Source organism: Anguilla anguilla, chromosome 9 (assembly GCF_013347855.1).
Source record: "Anguilla anguilla isolate fAngAng1 chromosome 9, fAngAng1.pri, whole genome shotgun sequence".
NCBI classification, from domain to species: Eukaryota; Metazoa; Chordata; class Actinopteri; order Anguilliformes; family Anguillidae; genus Anguilla; species Anguilla anguilla.
In genome coordinates, this window is record NC_049209.1 from 23,893,630 (window position 1) to 23,912,141 (window position 18,512).

At 49.5% G+C, this 18,512-nt stretch overlaps 1 protein-coding gene across 30 annotated transcripts in view; it reads right to left on the minus strand.

Annotated features, from left to right (window-relative positions):
• dlg2 (discs, large homolog 2 (Drosophila)) overlaps positions 1–18,512 on the minus strand; it is a 228,270-nt gene that overhangs the window by 103,342 nt on the left and 106,416 nt on the right. The window contains exon 1 of one of the 30 annotated variants that reach the window (XM_035432283.1): positions 14,992–15,145. The exons of 28 other annotated variants lie outside the window; for them this stretch is intronic. In XM_035432283.1, the coding sequence (XP_035288174.1) occupies positions 14,992–15,069 (78 nt within the window). In that variant the 5' untranslated portion in view covers positions 15,070–15,145. Of the gene's footprint in view, positions 1–14,991; positions 15,146–18,512 lie in introns of those variants that run through there. One more of the 30 variants, XM_035432289.1, reaches the window with a different exon arrangement.

Sequence of the window (18,512 nt, forward strand, 5' to 3'; positions counted from 1 at the left end):
GATGTGACAGGCACAGACAAAGGATGCAGCAGCTTTTCAACAGAATTTATCTCACCAAAAACCTGAAGGTCGGGAATTTCCAATTGCAGCGAGCAAAAAAATCTGTAACAAAGAGGGATTGTTGATGCTGCTCTGTAATATGCAGATAAAATGTCCAGGCTCTATATAAAACTGCAAAACTGACGACTGGTAAGCACAGGTACGCACAATTCAAAAAGACTGTTTGAAGAGACACCCAGTAACACTGAACCAGCTACACAGACGGCAGGCACATGCTGGAAGTTTCCAGAAGCGCCATAAACGCGGTCCAAACTTATGACACACCAGTCGCATTAAAAATGAGCCCTTGAGGGCCATTGAAATGTGTTTCTTAAAAAGGTCCCGGGAAATCAGAGGCTAATGGATCTTGTTTTATGCATTGCCGCGGCCTCGGACGCTCTCCTCTTTAGTTAGCGTGCTGAGTGAATTATGATTTCAATAACTCAGAGGCTGCTGACCTTCTGGCCCCGCGCTGCGTAATTATATCACGCCAGACCAGATGAGCTACTGAAGCAGGAGGAATCCGAGGCCCTGGCTGCAGAGCGCAGAGTTCATTATAAATTCATCAGGAGGAAGCAAAGGTCGGGGGGGGGGGGGGGGGGGGCGGAATAATCCGCAGTGGTCGCGGCTTATTTTAGACACCCGCTCCCGAGCGGCGGGACGGGTGGAGGGGAGGGGGGGGGGGGGGGGGAGGGCGGGCGGGGGCCCGGCGTGGGCGATTACCCCTCGTCCACCGGCTCATGAATGCAAACATGAGCCCGCGGGGCGTGAACCCACCTCCACCCGTCAATCTGCCAGTGCGGCTGCTGACCTCTCCGGCCTGGTGGTGTCACCCCGCCAAACCGCACGCAGGGCTCCGGGTTCGAGACGAAGTGCGGGCCGTATGTGTGCCATGCTATTACACCCTGTCCCATACACACACACACATTATTACACCCCGTCCCATACACATATACACATGCCATTACACCCTGTCCCATATATACATACACATTATTACACCCCGTCCCATACACATATACACATTATTACACCCCGTCCCATACACATATACACATGCCATTACACCCTGTCCCATATATACATACACATTATTACACCCCGTCCCATACACATATACACATTATTACAACCCCGTCCCATACACATATACACATGCCATTACACCCTGTCCCACATACAGATACACACATGCCATTACACCCTGTCCCACATACAGATACACACATGCTATTACACCCTGTCCCACATACACATTATTACAACCCCGTCCCATACACATATACACATGCCATTACACCCTGTCCCATACACACATATACACATGCCATTACACCCTGTCCCATACACATACACACATGCTATTACACCCTGTCCCACATACACACATGCCATTACACCCCGTCCCATACACTTATACACATTATTACACCCTGTCCCATACACATACACATGCTATTACACCCTGTCCCATATACACATACACATTATTACACCCCGTCCCATACACTTATACACATTATTAAACCCTGTCCCATACACATACACATGCTATTAAACACTGCTCCATACATAGACACGTGCCATTAAACCCTGTCCCATACACATACACAAGCTATTAAACACTGCCCCATACATACACACATGCCATTAAACCCTGTCCCATACACATAAAACAAAGTGCCCCAAGTTTCTCAAATGGGATGTCTTAGACCTCAGACTCAATGAGCACTCACACAGGAGCAGGTACACAAACGCGCGCACACAGAAACACACAAAGCCGTGCACACACACACACACACACACCTGTGCATCTCATACCTGCCCCACACTACTGCAGTGTCCATGCGGCTCCTGCAGTACTCATTCTGCTGAACCGTGCATACAGACTCACTTTGAAATCACATGACCAGACTCCCGACAAGTGAAACATCAGCAGTCCTGTGACTATGTCTCAAACTACAACAACTTCAAAATGATGCTGCTCACAAGAATGCTGCTGTTGCTTTAATAATAAAAAAAAACGACGTAAAGCTCCATTTGATAAATGAAAAGTGTGGGTTTGTTTGGGAACATCTCTGTTAGTGTTCCCAGACTCAGGGGTTCTGGATTAATGCCTGGCCCTGTCAGTTACTCTTTAAATGAAGAAATGTGTTCAACAGTTCACCAGCAACAGGCAGGGTGGCACTATTCCGTGTGACAGCTCGCAAGGTTGCCATCTCACAGGGCTGTCACTACCCAAAAGACCAGAATGCATCAAAAGCACAGCTAGACAGACAGAAATAAATTCAGCCTTTCATATTAAGCGCCACACAATGGAAAGCTTTTGACACTGACATTGAAATCCTGATGGAAAGAGCATGAAATTCAATAAGCATAAAATAGGCAACAAAGCTTAGGCAATCGCTTTTCAACAATACCGTTTAAGCTCATCTCATCTTCCCTGGTAAGAGGAATGAACGGCTGCCATCAGAAAACTAAAAATATCCCTGCCGGTCCGTATTCGGGGCGTGGCATGGAGGACTCGCCTCACCAGGAAGTGGCTGTGTGAGGGTCCGTTCTCTCAAACCGCGTCTCTGCCCGCAGACGGTCACCAGCTGGGGGCGCTTTGTGGGAATGGGAGGCGGGGGGGCGCCGTTTCCCCCAGTGCTGCAGCAGCAGGTGCTGGGGCTGGGGGCTGACGGGACGGGGCGGGGCGGGGGTTGGGCACGGCGTTCTGTGGGACCGCGCTCGCGCCGTGGCGGCGGAAGCGTTCACCGCTACGAAGCTCACGCTCACCGCCTCGTGGCCCTCGACAGAACCCTCCGGGCCGGTGCTGGCCTTTCCCAATAGAAACGGCAAACAGGGCAGGGCGGGGCGGGCGGGGCAGGTGGGCGGGTTTCGGGAGCTGGCTGACCCCAGCGCCGGCTCGGCGCTCAGCGGCCGGTGAGCCCTTCCCTGGAGCCGCGCAGCCCAGAGAAGGCCTACGGGCGCCGGGCCGCGGTGCTCCTTATCCATCAAATCAAAATCAATTCAGCCACAGCGTGGGCCGGGGGAGAGGGAAAGCAAGCGCTCCTCTGTGTGCGTCTGCCTCCTGGCTCCTGCTTCCTGGCTCCAGCCGCTAGGCAGGGCCGCTCCGCTGGTGCCCAGCACACACTCAGACAGGAGCTGGGCGGACACACAGGACCAGGCATGTTTGGTTTGTTCGGGCTGCCACGCACCTGCAGAGGGAAACGATAGATCTCCAGGAACAGGTTGATACTTTAGCCAGTGTGTAGGGCATGTTAATGAGTGCGCTGTTACATTACCACCTGTGGGGGCGGAGGGGGGATTGTGGGGGTGGGGGCAGGGGGGGGGTATAAGTAGAGGCATCATTATCTGTGAGCTGCCATTCCACCCCCGTCTCATTGTGTGGCAGGGGATTATTCTGCCCTGAACCGGCAAAGATAAGGCTGCTCTCCCCTCGCAAACAAAGTGCACGCTGCAGAAGAGGAGGAGGAGGGGGAGGAGGAAGAGGAGGCACAGAGACCCGGAGACAGCCACGCGCAAGGGCGGCGACGCTGACCGGCGGAGCGTGGTGGATGTCCCGGAAAACGCCTGAAACCGCCATCTGCCGCGGAGTTCAGAGGCTCGTCAAACGCAGGGCTCTCTCCTGCTCCATAATTCAAAACGGCCGCCCACTCGAGCGAACCCGGCCATTCATTATGGATGGAGGTGGGCAGCGAGGCCTGGCGGCGCCCACAGCGTTGGAGCTCTGGCAGAGAGAGGTGGCGTGTAGGGGGACCCAGTCAGAAACAAAAAACTACACAGTGTAATTAAACACCAGGAAGACAGTCGCATGGGGCATACCAAGCATTCATAAATGCCTTATAAACGCTTTATAGCAGGGTTATAAAGAGGGTACATTTCCAAATACTTGGCCACAATTTATTTTCTCAGAAAAAAAAAAGTTAATATTAATATAATTTACTCTCAAAATAGTGAAGTAAGGTAAACTATTTGGTTTTTTTTAAAGAGAATGCATCTGCCTGGAAGTGGATAAATAAAGGATATAGCACGGCGTTCATTATTCACGATTACATTCAGGCACTTGGCAGGTGTGCTTACTCAAAGCAAGCAGTTTCTTTTTTCCTTACAATCCATTTGTACAGTCAGATATTGACTGAGTGCCCTACCTGAGAACCAAACCTGCAACCTCTGAGTTATAGACCCAATTCCCTAACTACTACAATATACTGCTAACATTTTTTATTTTGTTTTGATGCTCCATGTTTCCCTGGAGATGAAAAACCCTTAGCGAAAGTCTTAGCGAAAAAAATTAACTTGGGAGATGCAGCCGTGGTAACAGCGTTAAGGGCGGGCTTCAAAAGAAATGCAGCGGATATCAGGTCTTCCATCTGCGAGCTGCAATTTAGGAGTCTGCTTAAGGGCACGTAATCTTCCGACAAGTTCAAAGGAAATCATATCTCGGCATTTTGAAGACGTGCACCGTCCAATCTCCATCGCTCCAGCGAGGCAGGGAAAGTGGGGGGTAAACGAAGAGGCGGGTAAGACCGCGCGACCCCTCTGAGGCTCTCCGGTACCTATCTGTTCGGCTTTGTGAAAGCACTCCTCAGCATGTAGTGCCTCATCAAGCAGCTGTTGCAGGTAAATTGATGCCCCCGGACCCTTTGAACTACGCTCGGTTCGGGTTTCTCTGCAGCTGAGCGGTTCAATAACCTGGTTTTATGAAGTGGGGCGGCCGGCCTCTTTTGAAGACGTGGCCGCAGGTAGCCAGGTAGATATACGGCGCCCTGGGGGCGTGAGGGGTTCGAGATCTCCAACCCCGCGTCGGTGGGGCGGCGCGGCCGACAGCCGGCTCCCACCAGCCATGGCTCGGCTCTCCGGCTCCGATCCCGCCAAGCAGATCCACGCCGAAACCCGCCAGACGGCTAACGAGGCTTAAAAACGGCGAAGGCGGCCGGCCAGGCGTTGCGGTGCAGACAGCATGACTGTGGCCAGACACCGTCAACGTTGATGGCAACAGTAACAATAGCAACAAACCCAGAGGGGGGAAAAGAAACACAGTACGGAAGATTACAAAGCCCCAAAATTCACACGAGTCATAGATAAAACCAAAACCCAGCCTATTCTGGGAAACGACGGACGACGAATCTTCCCATCCTCACAGTCGAGGATCTGATATGGACAGAGACATCAAAAAATAGCGATCGGCACCGAGCCAGCGGACGTGGAGCCAACGCTCTTCCCCTTTCAGCTTTGGCGAAGCCAAAGGCGTCGGTCTCCTGCCTCCGCTCGTCCTCCCCTCACCTGGCGGCTCAGGATACCGCTGTGCCGTGGTAATCCAGTCTCCATCAGAGCTGGCAAAACGCCTCCAGAACAAAGCGCGTAATGGCTGGCGAGATAAAGACAATGGGGCTCCTCTGGCAGGAGGCGTACGTGTATTAGCCAGCCCATTTTAAAACAGCAGACTGGTGGATTCGGCTGTCAAGTCCTGCCTCGACAACAGAGCCACAGTCCCATTACCCTCCGCACACGTGGGCCTTAAAACTCCTGTGTTCTACAGAGCAGTAACTCCCTGGTGATGTTCATAAAAACACGGGCTGTCTTTAGGCAGGGATTCAGACTCAAAATGCTGAGCGATAGGAGATATAAAAGTCTTCTGGGATCCAGTTGTGGGGCTTAGGGTACTTATGAATCGGGTTTACAGCAGCCAACACGATAGAGAGTGAAGCCTTTTTATGGTCAGACCTGATCCTGTGAGACCACTCGTTAGCACTTAACACGGTTTCACCGTTAGCGTGGCAGCTGCGTCTCGCTACGTCAAAGCAAATTCCCGATTCGGCCCCAGTGCTCCCGGGGGCTCCAAGACCCAGGAAAGATCCGCAAAACTTCTCACAGGCTCTTCATCAAGGGCAGCGTCAACAACCAGGAAAACGTGAGGCCTCCGCGGTCTGAGGGCAATCTGACTTTGATGCCGTTGCGGCGTCCGTTAAAAGTAGCGACGCCCATTAATAGCTCCTTAGTGCGGCATCTCTGGCTGCACGGAAAGAAAAAGAAAAACTTGGTCATGTTTGTTTGAAACCGTCGACATTAACGGTTCTCTCCCAGACGGAGAGGGAGAGTGTGGTGTCTGCAGAGCCGCCGGGGGTGGGGGGTAGGGGGGGGGAGCCGGGAGGGACGAGTGCCGCCGGCGGTATGGGGCGATGCATCCGCGCTAAAGGCCGCTGGAGCTGAGAGGGGACCGGGAGCGGTCCTGCTGCCCACCCCCTCCATGCCACAGATCACTCCTTCAAATGATAAAACACTGCAGCCACGGGGGCGGACTCGCCCTGATCTGAACCGGGCCTTTCCGGAACAAATCAGTCAGGGGAGGTCTTAGGCCGAGCTGGACCGCAAGCTGAATGGTCGTGCGACTGTGTGTGGGGTGGGTACATGCAGAGGGTATATACACAAGCAAGAATTGACCCAGTGAATGGTTTCTCTTATGGTCACCTTACTATCTTATTACTACTGGGGTTTTTGTACAAATTATTACTATTATTATTATTCCACAGGCTAAATTTAACTACCAATGTCCTAAGCACATGTACTGTACACACATGGTGAGGGTCAGATCAGGGCTAAAACACTAGCGACCCATCGCAGACATACGCCAAGCCGTGGAATCAGACTAGGAACACATTGTTTCTTCCTTTGTCATCATGATGCGTAATGCGTGGGCTGGGTTCTAACAACCATTTTCTAACAGACCACACAATGCTCAGAGACCCACACAGCAATGCATCATCAGCCCACCAGTCCCCTACGCCGCTCACTCGAAGCGTCAGGAAGTCGCTCACCGTTTTTGAGGGAAAGCGAAAGTCGTCCCGTTCCTCCACGCAGCCGCCGATGACTGAGTGACGAGGCAGCGGGGAAGAACGGGCGGCAGAGAAATGAGGATGGATCGAGTCTTCCTTCAACGCCGAGGACGGTCGGGGGAGGGGAACGCTCGGGAGGAAGGATCTCTTATCTTTCGAAACCGATTTCTAATTTACTTTGATAATTGTTTGGCGTAACTCACTACAGGAATTCATCAGTATGAAGACCCTCTTTTTTGGAAAAAAAAAAAAAAAAGCAATTACCGTGGTGGTTTGAGAGAATACACACCACTCCATCTTAGGCTGCCATGCATTGCCCAGGTTGGCATTACACATTAGTGGCGGTTGAGGTGAGTTATCCTCCTTCACCGCAAAGCCCTTTGAGATGAAAGGCTCTGTGTAAACATAATACATTACCATCAGACATGTAATTCAAAGAGCTTTCCATCGCCACAACTACAATGGATGTTCAGAGTGAACAGAAAGCACTTTCCCGACAAATCTGGTCCTCGCAGCTGAACTGTCGATTAGCCGTAGCGTGTCCTCGTTCTCCCTCGCAGTTTCACAGGTTCTGCTTAAGCGGCAGTAAAGTGGAACATCTGCTCCGCGTAGCCGCTGCCCTCTCGTTACCTGCGGCTGTTCCCAATGGCGCCGCTGTCCGTCAGGCTCAACTCGCCCGAAGCATTAGCACTTCATCCAGCCTGTCTGGCAGACCGACGGCCGGGCCGCCATTAATCAGGCCATAATGAGCCTGGCCGAGATGACCGGCACTCAAAAGCGAGGGGAAAAACAAAAACCTCAAAACAACTGTGCGGACCGGACCGCTCGCTAAATCAGCCGCTGCATATTGCTGAATTACTGCTGATTACCGTGGCTGAGATTCAATCAGAATGTGTTGTTATCTTTGACTAACAATAAAGAGCAAGATTTGTTTTTCCATCAGGCGAGTTCAGTACACACTAAAACCAACTCAACCTTAGCAAACTGAGCCTGTGATGAAATAGAGTAATGTTTGCGTTTACCTGTAAGTCAAAGTAATAGGCTAAAGTTGATCAAGCACAGGGCTATAAACTTTGGCTAATTTATGCGGCTAGTGTACTGCATAGAAACCACAAAGTAACCCATGTCCTGCATAGGCCTAAGAGAAAATCACATTTATTTTCAGTTATAGAGGAAAAACAACAGCAGCAACAAGAAAGAAAAGGTAGAGATACAGAAAACGCAGCTGCTGTGTTGAACGGTAATCCTTTTAAATCTACATTTTCTGTATTATTATTATTATTATTCAGCTTCTGGCTCTCAGACAGATGGCAACTGCGTTCCTTCCATTATGCTCCTTATTCAGGCTGCTTCACATAAACTGCTGAATCATTTAAACAGACATGCATCATTTCTTTTTTTTTTTTAAGAAATACAGATTCCTCATTTCTTGCCAACAAACAGCAGCTACGGTCCTGTGCCAACAACTGCTGGGAACAATTCGGTAACGGGGGTTTCGTTAAATGAATCAGTGCGATAGGATCCTCTTCCTGAAACCAATTAAAGAACTTCCACTGCGTAGCAATAAACGTGGCGGAGGGAAATAGGTAAAAAGCACCTTCAATGGCAGTAGATTTAATAAGATTCCGCTTTGCGGGCGCATTCATGTTCTTCAGCAGGAGGCTGGACTGCTGATTTGCAGTCATTGGAAAAACAAACTCACAAGCACACAGTCACTTTCATTTAAAGTCAGCTATTGACGAATTATATCAAAAATGAAACATTTTTAATAGATGATGTTAAACATGAGCAATGTAACGAACAATGGATAATTGTAAAAAAAAAATTTTAAAAATCAAAGATTTATTCTTTTTATTTTCTACAGTTGACAAATTCAGTAAGAAGTAATTATTAAAATAATTAATATCATATAATAACCTTCCCTTTCTTCCTTTATTTAGGTTAATCTCCAAAAGAGGCCAGACAAAAAGCAGGTTCTGTCACTTCTGCAAATCATTGATGTCATCATTAATATGTACAGTATTCATACGCATCAACCTGGATATGCTACGTCAGCTGTGATTATTAACAGGTTAACATGTCTGTGAATCCTGTTGCCAGTAGAAGTTATATTAAAAAAAATACCACTCAACATACTAAAGAATCCCTTTCAGTAAAATTCAGTTAAGCACTCAAATGTTGAAAAATTCGCTTTCTAAAAAAAGGCTGCAATTGTAATAATTCACAGAATAAAGGACAGCTTGTCACATCAATCTAGTGAACAATTTGCAAGCCATCACTTCACAGTGCATCTTCGAGGCTTTGATTGCTTTGCATACAGAACACAACCCCCATCAACATATTCAGCGAAGACCCTGAAAACTACGCAATTTCAATATGGATGAGCGTCTGCAAACGGACACCTTCGATTTCAATCAACCTCATCAATCACAAAACAGTGTCAGACAGACCGTAAATGATTCTAGAGATCGCTGTGAGGTCTCTGTTAGTGTTAGAGTCAGAATCCATTCATTCTGTGAGGGGTGGAGCTACTGTATTCTACCAATGAAGCTTGCTTGAAGGAATCAAAAGACTTCTCTATCCATCTGAGACACTCATGAGCCATCTCCGATGGAATCAAACCCGAGCCAGCGCTGACCGTGGTCGGCAACGCGGCAGTGGCAGGGCATAATTAGCTTCACACTGACCAAGGGACATACGGGAGGGATTCAGTTGGCGGGGATAGCGGTGTTCATTGCTCGAGCCACCCCTATAGGCAGTCCGGGCGCTCACGGATTGCTCGCTGCGCGTGCATTTGATTGGGTCTCCTCCGGCTCTGCGGCTGGCAGCTGGGTGTGAAAAGGACCGACTGGCTGGCACTGCATGTTTCGGAGGGGAACCGCAAGTTGTCCTCATTCTCCCGAGCCGCCAGCTGGGGGCGTATATGAGCACATTCGTACACAGTTCACAAATTCGACATCCCAAATTTGCGTGGGAGGGAGATGCAAAGTAAAAAAAACTTTTTTTAGAAAGACTTCCCAATGGCAAAGCGCAATGACTGTTAAACACTGCAGCTCCACTTGCTTCAGAGCTCATTTAACCAAAAACAACATGAATTAGCTCATTAATGGCATTCACTCGCCATATGACCACATGAAAATGAATGCTGTCATTTTAAAGGGGAGACACAACCACGTTCTCCGGTGCAGGAAGAAGTTTTGATTTACATGCAACGTACGCAAAGCAAAAGGCATCCAAAACCATGTCTGTAGGCAGTTTGCATGTGTGTTACTTATTAATAGATCAGTTGTCCCAGGGCAACATTATTTTGCACACAAATATACTCACTGATAACATTTTTCAGCTGAGTAGGTTCGAGGACATGCAATGTTTACAGCACGTAAATCCAAGTAATCAAGCTCCCCTGCTTTAGGCTGGTATGTGATTGGTTCGTTCCTCCTAAGCCAGGGAGTGTTGTCTTGCATCTGTGGCTCTAGGTGCTCTCTCCAACATCTGACCTATCTTTCAACCATGCAATGGGGAATCTAGGATAAATCTTAATCTGCTGGGATTAAAAAATAATAAAAACCCTTCAACAAGCTGGTGCTCTTATCTTTCAAGTCCTCACATTCAGCAGTGAGGTATACACTGCAAAGGGAGTGGAGCAGCAAACTGAAAGCACCAAACCTTTGCGCAGATGTTTAACCAAAGTATACCTCAGTTGTTTGACGACAAAATCAACTTTTATTTGTTTGAAATCATGAGGGCTAAACAGCAGAATGTATCTGCCTGATCCCAGAACAGTGAACCCAGGACACCTGCTACAGCCCTTACTGTAACGCGGTGAATACTGATAACTCTCTAGGGTCGCGTGATACTAACTGTTCCTCGGTTCAGGTGGGAAGGAAATTTCGCTTTTTTGCTTTCAATTTCACCACTAAATCACCAACAGCTAAATGCGGAAGTGAAGAGTTTATGGGTAATCATAATGTATGCGCTCCTTTTTCAATTTCGGTCTAATTTTATCGCTTGAGTGGCTGTTTCCTCTTAATAGGATTTGTCGTTGAACTGCAGGAGGCCGTCCTTCCGCTCCTCTTCCTTCAGGCTGAATATTGAGCAATGCTGCAAAAAGGCTTCATCTTCGCTGAAGAACAAGACTTTTCAGCCCCTGGGGCCATTCAGAACCTGGGTTGGGACTTAGATATGACTGCTGACATCACCACGTGGGATCCGGTAAGCACAAGAAAGATCAGCGCTGTGCTGACAGGGTCCCCTCAAATAAATCAAATTAAAATAACAATTTTACCCCATCTGCCCCAACGGATCACACAGGCTCTTATTTCTATATAAATGCAAATGACAAACAAGAACAGGGGCTAAGATATACACGTGCGTGTGTGTGTGTGTGTGTGTGTCTGTGTGTGTGTGTGTGTGTTTGTGCACGTACGTGCATGTCTGTGCCTATGTGTGTGTGTGCATGCATGTGCGTGTGTGCGTATGTATGAGTGGGTGTGTGTGTTTGTGTGAATAACAACAGGAAAGTATGCAAACAATATACTATTTCACATCACACAGTTATATGCTATAAGTTTGCATGCACTCCTGATCCCTACCTTAGAGATCGCAATGCCCCAAAGTCCCCAGACTTTCCAGAATGTTCTGTTTCTGTTTCGGAGGTGCTAACTAACCAGCGTTATTTAAAGGCTTGCCAATAACGTGCTTTGGCACTGAAAGGGCGCTATAGTAAAGCAGGTCTTGGTATTTAAACACAAAGTTAATTCACATCCTGAGGAAAGGGGAAAAAATCTATACGTACATACATATATACTGGGTCTGTTGGCTTAGGATCAATGGCAATCTATCTCCTATTGGCAAGCCAGCAAATGATGCTCCTCCGGCGACAGGTCAGGATTCTACACGAGACTTCCGGGCGCTCACCCCACGCAAGTTCCTTAGCAAGAAGAGCCCGTTAGCAAACTCCGACAGGCACTTCTGTGGCATTTAAATTTGAGAGTAACACAAAGGGAGCTGCGGCTCCTCTTCCGGCTGATGACGCGAGGCAGGTCAGATAAGTCCGACACCGCTTCGTGGATCAACTCCAAAAGGTTTACATCACCGCTGACGGTCCTGCAGCTAAGACAAAATCCCAAATGGTCAGGGAAAGACATTCAGTCTTTTACTTATTTCATTAATGCACAAAGTGATAATGGTAGGTCGCCACTGTGGAATGGAGTAATTTGGGGTGGGGCTTGAAAAGAGCAGAAAACCGAACCCCTGTGGAGGAGCAGGACCTCTGCTGACGGGCTGCTGCTGAAAGGGTCCGTCTGTCCCGCTGCGAGGCCCGGTTCTGTTCCGGCAGGTTCCAGGGATTAGCTGCACTCAGAGTTTGTGGAAGAGGCCCTCCACACGTCCCTCACCCAGCACACACTCAGCTCCCTACAGCCTGTTCAGTACAGCCTGTCTCTCGTTCCCCTCCAGCCTTGATTCACTGGATAATGGTCAATCCCTTCTCCTTCAATGTCATCTCTGAGCCAACTGCGACCCGGGCGCCTGACGTTTCACGCCGCTTTCGAAAGCGCGAACGACCCTGTTTCTTCACCGAATTTAATACGGTCAGGCACACGTCCCAGCCACTCGCCGTGATGAAGCATTGTGGGAAAACACTCCAGGCGTCGTGGTCAAAGTATCCTCCGAGGGCTTTTCAGTTGCGACGTCAATGTTTTGATCCCACCTTTAAACACCCTCTTTGCCAGGAAAGAGGGGCCGGCGCGTCCGGAGCAGGGCCGCCATGTCTCGGCTGTTATTTAGGCATCTTTACAAATGCCAAACTCCAGGTCTGTTGTGTTCCACCTCATTTTTTATTCCCTGTGACCTTATAAAGGGCAGATGCAGCCGTTCTCCGAGAATGTCAGTGCATGTCCGTAAAATGACCGTTTCGGCTCGGAGTCTAATTGGAGTTAGCCCGGAGATATGCACGCGGTGTGAGCAGAGAGCTGTAAAAGGTTGATCAATAAGTGGCAGGTTCAATCGAACGCTCACCCGCGGTTTGTTTTCTCACCGAGTACAACCAAGGTGTCCTTGAACTTAATCACGCATGCCTGAAGTGTTAAGAACTAACAGGTTCCCGTCAAAGCAGTAGGAAGAAACACATTTTCCGCAAATATCCCGATATGCATATAAATACTTCACACTGCTGCTGAAACTGCAGAATCCAGTGTGTAAAGAAGCGATAATTACCTTGATTCTGAGATGTACCGTGCTGAATAAGTTTCACATTCGCACCTCAACTCCCATTGCGCAACGAAAGAACTTTCACGGTCAGAGTGGCCATCTCAAACAGGAAGTCAGAAGACAAAATCATGGGAAGACTGCAAATCACACAGCAATTTGGTAGACCGTATATGACCAATTCAGAGTTATGCAGAAGAAGTAGTAGTAGAAATGGAGTGGAAGTATTCTTCCTGTTTTTGAGAAGGGTGAAAGGTCACCACTTCCACACTAGCAAGCAACAGAGGGCCAGCTGAAGCTATTTTTAAATTTTTCCCCACACAATAAGACAAATTTGCCTTGTTTTAATCTGGATTGTGAAGCACCTCAAGCTGTTTGTGTGAAAGTTGCCATATAAATAAAGTTTATTATTATTATTATTATTATCATAATAGCAAAAGAAAAGACAGAGAGCATAGCAGCTTTAGCTGGGTGAACTAGGTATCATTGGCAAACTAGCCTGTGGTGAACAGCGTCGGAGACTCGATGCTCCAGTATGTTATTACCTATAACCAGGAGTAGCACAGCTGTCAACCCCAGCATTACTGCTCTGTTTTCAGCCTGGGAAAGCGCCCTTCTGATTGCATCGCCCCACTCAGATTAGGGCAACCAAGGCCCCCGTCGCCCCCGCCCTGTCCCTGGGACCAATCACATCCCCTCTGCCCCCTTCCCAATAAACACTACGACATCCCAGGAGTGCACACTCCTCTCTCGTCTCCCTGGGACTCAGGTTGCCTAGGCAGCAGCTTGCAACAGATCTCAGCAGGTGTCCAAACGAGCAGAGTACACTATAAACGGACTACAATGATGACACTCTTCCCATTTGCTACACTAATTCAAAATAAAAAACACTTACACCGGTTCATTATACAAACATTACTTAAAATCTATTACATTAACACATTTGGAGTAGGCAATACGAAAACATTAGAGACACGTATATGCACTCGATTTAACTGCTCCATCTTATTGCTTATTGTGATCTTTGTGAAGTTGTACCCACAGTAGGCTAGACTGGAGTGACTGACGGCTTTCTCCAAACCGCACAGCGCTCTATTGCGTGTACAGCAGCACCTCAGCACGACAGGACGGAGCGCAGGAGCTGGCGTACTGGAGCTGCTGAGGGACTCAGTGAAGTACGGCAGAGCAGCAGTTCCACCGAGGGAAGACTGAAGAGGCACGCGGGCTCCCGGCGCAGCTGTGAAGGGCTGCCGAGCCGAGCCGAGCGTCGGCGGGGGGGGGGAGCACGCTCAGAACGGGCACGCGGTGACGCTCGGCGGGGTGACAGCATGATTACAGGAGAGATTGCGGTAATAACAGAGGAGAAAATAGAGAGAGAGAGAAAGACAAACGGCACTTTAAACCCTCTGCCTTAGCAGTGAGGTCACAGGGGGAGAGGCAACGACATACAGCATCTATTCCCCCCCGCCCCTCGCCCCCCCCCCCCGCCCAACCCCCGCCGAGGGTAACGGAAAATCAATACGTGCGACTGGCGCGATCGCGGCACGCGCCGCACTAAACCGCACGATCCACAAAACGATCGCCTGAGCGAGAAGGCGGACCCTACGGCTCTCCCTACGGCTGTCAGCGCGCGAGCACAAGCAACTTAGCCGCCGCCGTACAGCAAGCACCAAAAACAGATATTCCATAAGGAGCGGCTCAACAGTTTGGCTCAACATGTGCTAGCATAAGCAGCGCGCGTATTCTGCGTTCAGTAACTCTCTCTTTAGAAAGTGCGTGTCAAACGACTGCACGTCATTTGATTAAGTTTCACACACGTCAAATTAAACATTCTCTCTCACGCATGCACAGACAATTTATTCAAATAAGGGTGCAGCAAAAGTATTACTGACAGCAGTGAACCTACCTTTTGCATCTTAGCTTTCCTAGCATTGAGTACCAGCCTCCTCCCCAGCTTCTTGGCATACCAGATAGAGGCAAACATACTGTAGTAGCGGAGTGGAGAAGCTCTTGGTTCAGAACAGGACGTGTAAAAGCTCTAAGGATGCATCAGTTCTCTGGAGCCAGGAGGGAGGCGCCTGGGTGTATTCCACGGGAGAGAGCCCGTTTGGGAGGGGTGGGGGGCTGGGGGGGGCACGAGCAGGATGTGGGAGGAGGACCGGAGAAAAGGAGTGCACCTGTATCTCAGCGCTGTGGAGTCCCGTCTCTCTCTCTCTCTCTATCTCTCTCTCTCTCTCAATCCTTCCCTCCCTCCCGCTCTCCCTGCTTCTCTTGCTCTCGCTATGACACGCTCTCTCTCTATCCCCCTCTCAGTGATTCTCTGGCTCTCTCGTTCTCTTCCCCCTGTGTTTCAGTCTCTCTCTCCACCACCCCCCTCTGCCTCTCTCTCTCCACCACCCCCCTCTCTCCCTCTTTTCTCTCTCTCTCTCTCTCTCTAAGCGGTTTCCATCTGCAGGTCTGTTTGCATAGGGCCAGCAGGAGGGCATATGCAAACGTGCGTTCATATCCCCGCTCAGAACCAGCACGGAGCGCTACAGTGCTGTCGCCGCTGACGACCGGGGCGAGCGACAGCCCCGTGCCCCAATCCTGGCCCGCGTCGCTCGTCACAAGCCCATCAAACTGAAGGGGCCGTGCCCCTTGCCCACCGCCCAGGGTGCTAAGCAAGCGTCAGTTTCCCTCTCGGGGGTGCAGTCTGCCAAAACGCCAGACTCCACGAACGAGCAGTCTGCTGGTGTTGCCTCCATTTTTTTTGGGGGGGGGGGGCTTTTTAATTGTGACTAAGCTGCCAGCATCCCAGACTGACCTTCTGGCCAGTCAATGGGGCGGTGCAGCCTCCGGGAGAAATTAAAGCCTCTCTGTGGGCAGGCAAGGTCTGTAAACAGGGTCTGTACCCAAGGGACTGCAGACACTCCGGTCTCACTCTGCAAGGCCGAATCGTGCCAGCGGATTCTACCCATCGCTCCCACACCCGCCGTATCACAAACAACCCGAAACTGCGCCGCACGTGAACAACGATAACAACACTAATAATGACGACACCGCCTTCCAACAGATATTAACTGCATTAAGACCATAACTCCACTCTAATAAAACACCGTCCAACTGTGATTTACACAGAGGTAATTGAATCCATACAACAATCCACTGCTGCAACTTAACTGCTGTTTATCATACAGCAGACCGCAGAATACTAATTGTGTTGCCCCTCGACTACCTCTCCCCGTTCCCAATAAAGCAATTCAGTGAGAAAGTAAAATAAAACGAGATGGCAAACAGGAAGTGATTGAAAGGAACACGTTCCTAACAGGAAGAGAGCGTTTGCGCAGCTTGACAGTCTTCTGACAGCGCGGCTGTTCCCGTGAGGATCACGCACTCAAGAAACAGAAATATATCAGGCGGCGAGCAGGGCAGGACAGAGAGGCGCCCTCTCCTCCCACGGCCCGCCGGGGGGGGGGCTGATTAACGCACCTCCTGCGCGTTCATTAACACCCCGTCTATTGCCTTAACAAATACGACGAGAACCTGACACCGAGATGCCCTTTCAGTGCCAAAGCGCGGTATTGACTAGCCTTTAAATAACGGCGGTTAGTTAGCACCTCCGAAACAGAAACAGAACATTCTGGAAAGTCTGGGGACTTTGGGGTACAGCGATCTCTAAGGTAGGGATCAGGAGTACACTGTTTTTACGCTGCGGTCTGCGCAGGATGTGGCTGGGGAGCGTTGCGCAGAAGGGGCCGCGCGGCGCGCTTCTGCGCGCGTCAGACGCATCACCCCCGCGGCAGCTTCCCACCTCCCACCTCCGCGAGTCTTCCCCCCCCCCCCCCCCCCCCGCCGGATCCCTCCGTCAGAGAGAGAAAGCAAGGCCTTTGTGGGCTGGCCAAATGAAAGGCTTTCCTCTCCCGCCCACAGGCCTGGCCCGCGCCCAAACGCCAGCACTTCATCAGACGCGGGGCAGCCGCGACGTCAGTGCGCCGATGCGCTTTTTGAGCCGCTCCTCTAAGTCGCAGCAGCCGCGGCGCTAGCCCCCGAGCGGCCGGCTCTGCCTCACTGTGCGTGGGCCAGACACGCCCCGCAGCGCACGCTGATAGCCATTTAATAGCATCTGAACGCCTGCCGTTATTAACACGCCATCTTGAAATCTCTCGTCGTGTCTACAACGCGGCATCGACGGCGGCCATGCGCGAAATGGTAAATACCCGACCGCTCCAGAAGTGAATACTGACAGCTTTCTGCATTCGCTTGGCTCCAGTGGACACCTGTTTCTCGGGGAGTGCCACGACACAGCGTGCGGGTACGCAGTCACCGAGGGCTTTCTGAGGAGGTGAAGAGCTCCACAATGCAGCAGCCGTGTAGCTAAGAGGCTGGGCCAATTTGTGAGCCTTAAATGCGCTGCTATCAAGCCCTTCCGGATAATGGCTCCCAGTGTGCCAGGCTGTAACTGAATTTAAAATGGAGACGGCCGACTACCCAGCCTTTTATGGCAAGCCATTTAAGCGTTCCACCTTCAAGGACTTCAACAATGGTATTGTCGCCATCCAGAAGCAACTGTCACGACTGTAGCTGCAATTTGAATGCAAGATCAACAATTCATGTTATTTTTTTGCAGTTACACCATTACAAGCACCAATGGACAATGAACTGATGAACTTACTTTGTATGCATCAAGAACACATGCTTAATATTGTCATTCTTCTCTGCTTGGACAGAGGAATGTTCCTGCCATTAGGAGTAGCACATTCCATTTGAATTCTCTGACAGTAAAATACCTAAAATAACATGTGCACAGATGCCCATTATTTGACTTGGATTGGATACTATTGTTGTACTGAGGTCAGGTAATAGGAAAAACATTTCTGTTCATGGTATTAAAGCCAAAAGCAGATAATGTTTATCTCAACGTTGTTACACTTCAATTGCGAAAGAGATTAACATTGCGTTTGTCCGTAGCCTTTTGGCTTAGAACGTAGCCTACATATTTAATATGCTTAATTTCGCATGACAAGAGAGACCACCAGAAGAAAGCTGAGATTATTCAACACAGGAGCACAAATGTCCCTATCCAAGGTTAGATTAGATGAGATTTATTTGACAATAACAAAAGATGCATGCAAGACTGCATTCATGCAGTCCTTAGATACATTTAAAATTATCAAGGATAAAATACACAATAATACCCAAAGGCGTACTTCCATTGTGGTCCTCTAGGGGAAGGGGGGTGGGTGGGACAAGAGGGGAGGGTTGCATGCTAGCTAGACCAAATCTTGCACTAGTCTACAAATATACCCATAAAATAACAATGCATTTATAAACAGAAGACTTTCTTGATCACTGAGCAGCCACTTGCTGGAACTAAATACTAAACTCTGCTATGACTATTTATTTATGGTGGCCTTAGAGGATATCCAAGTTATTTAAAGGCTACTTCAG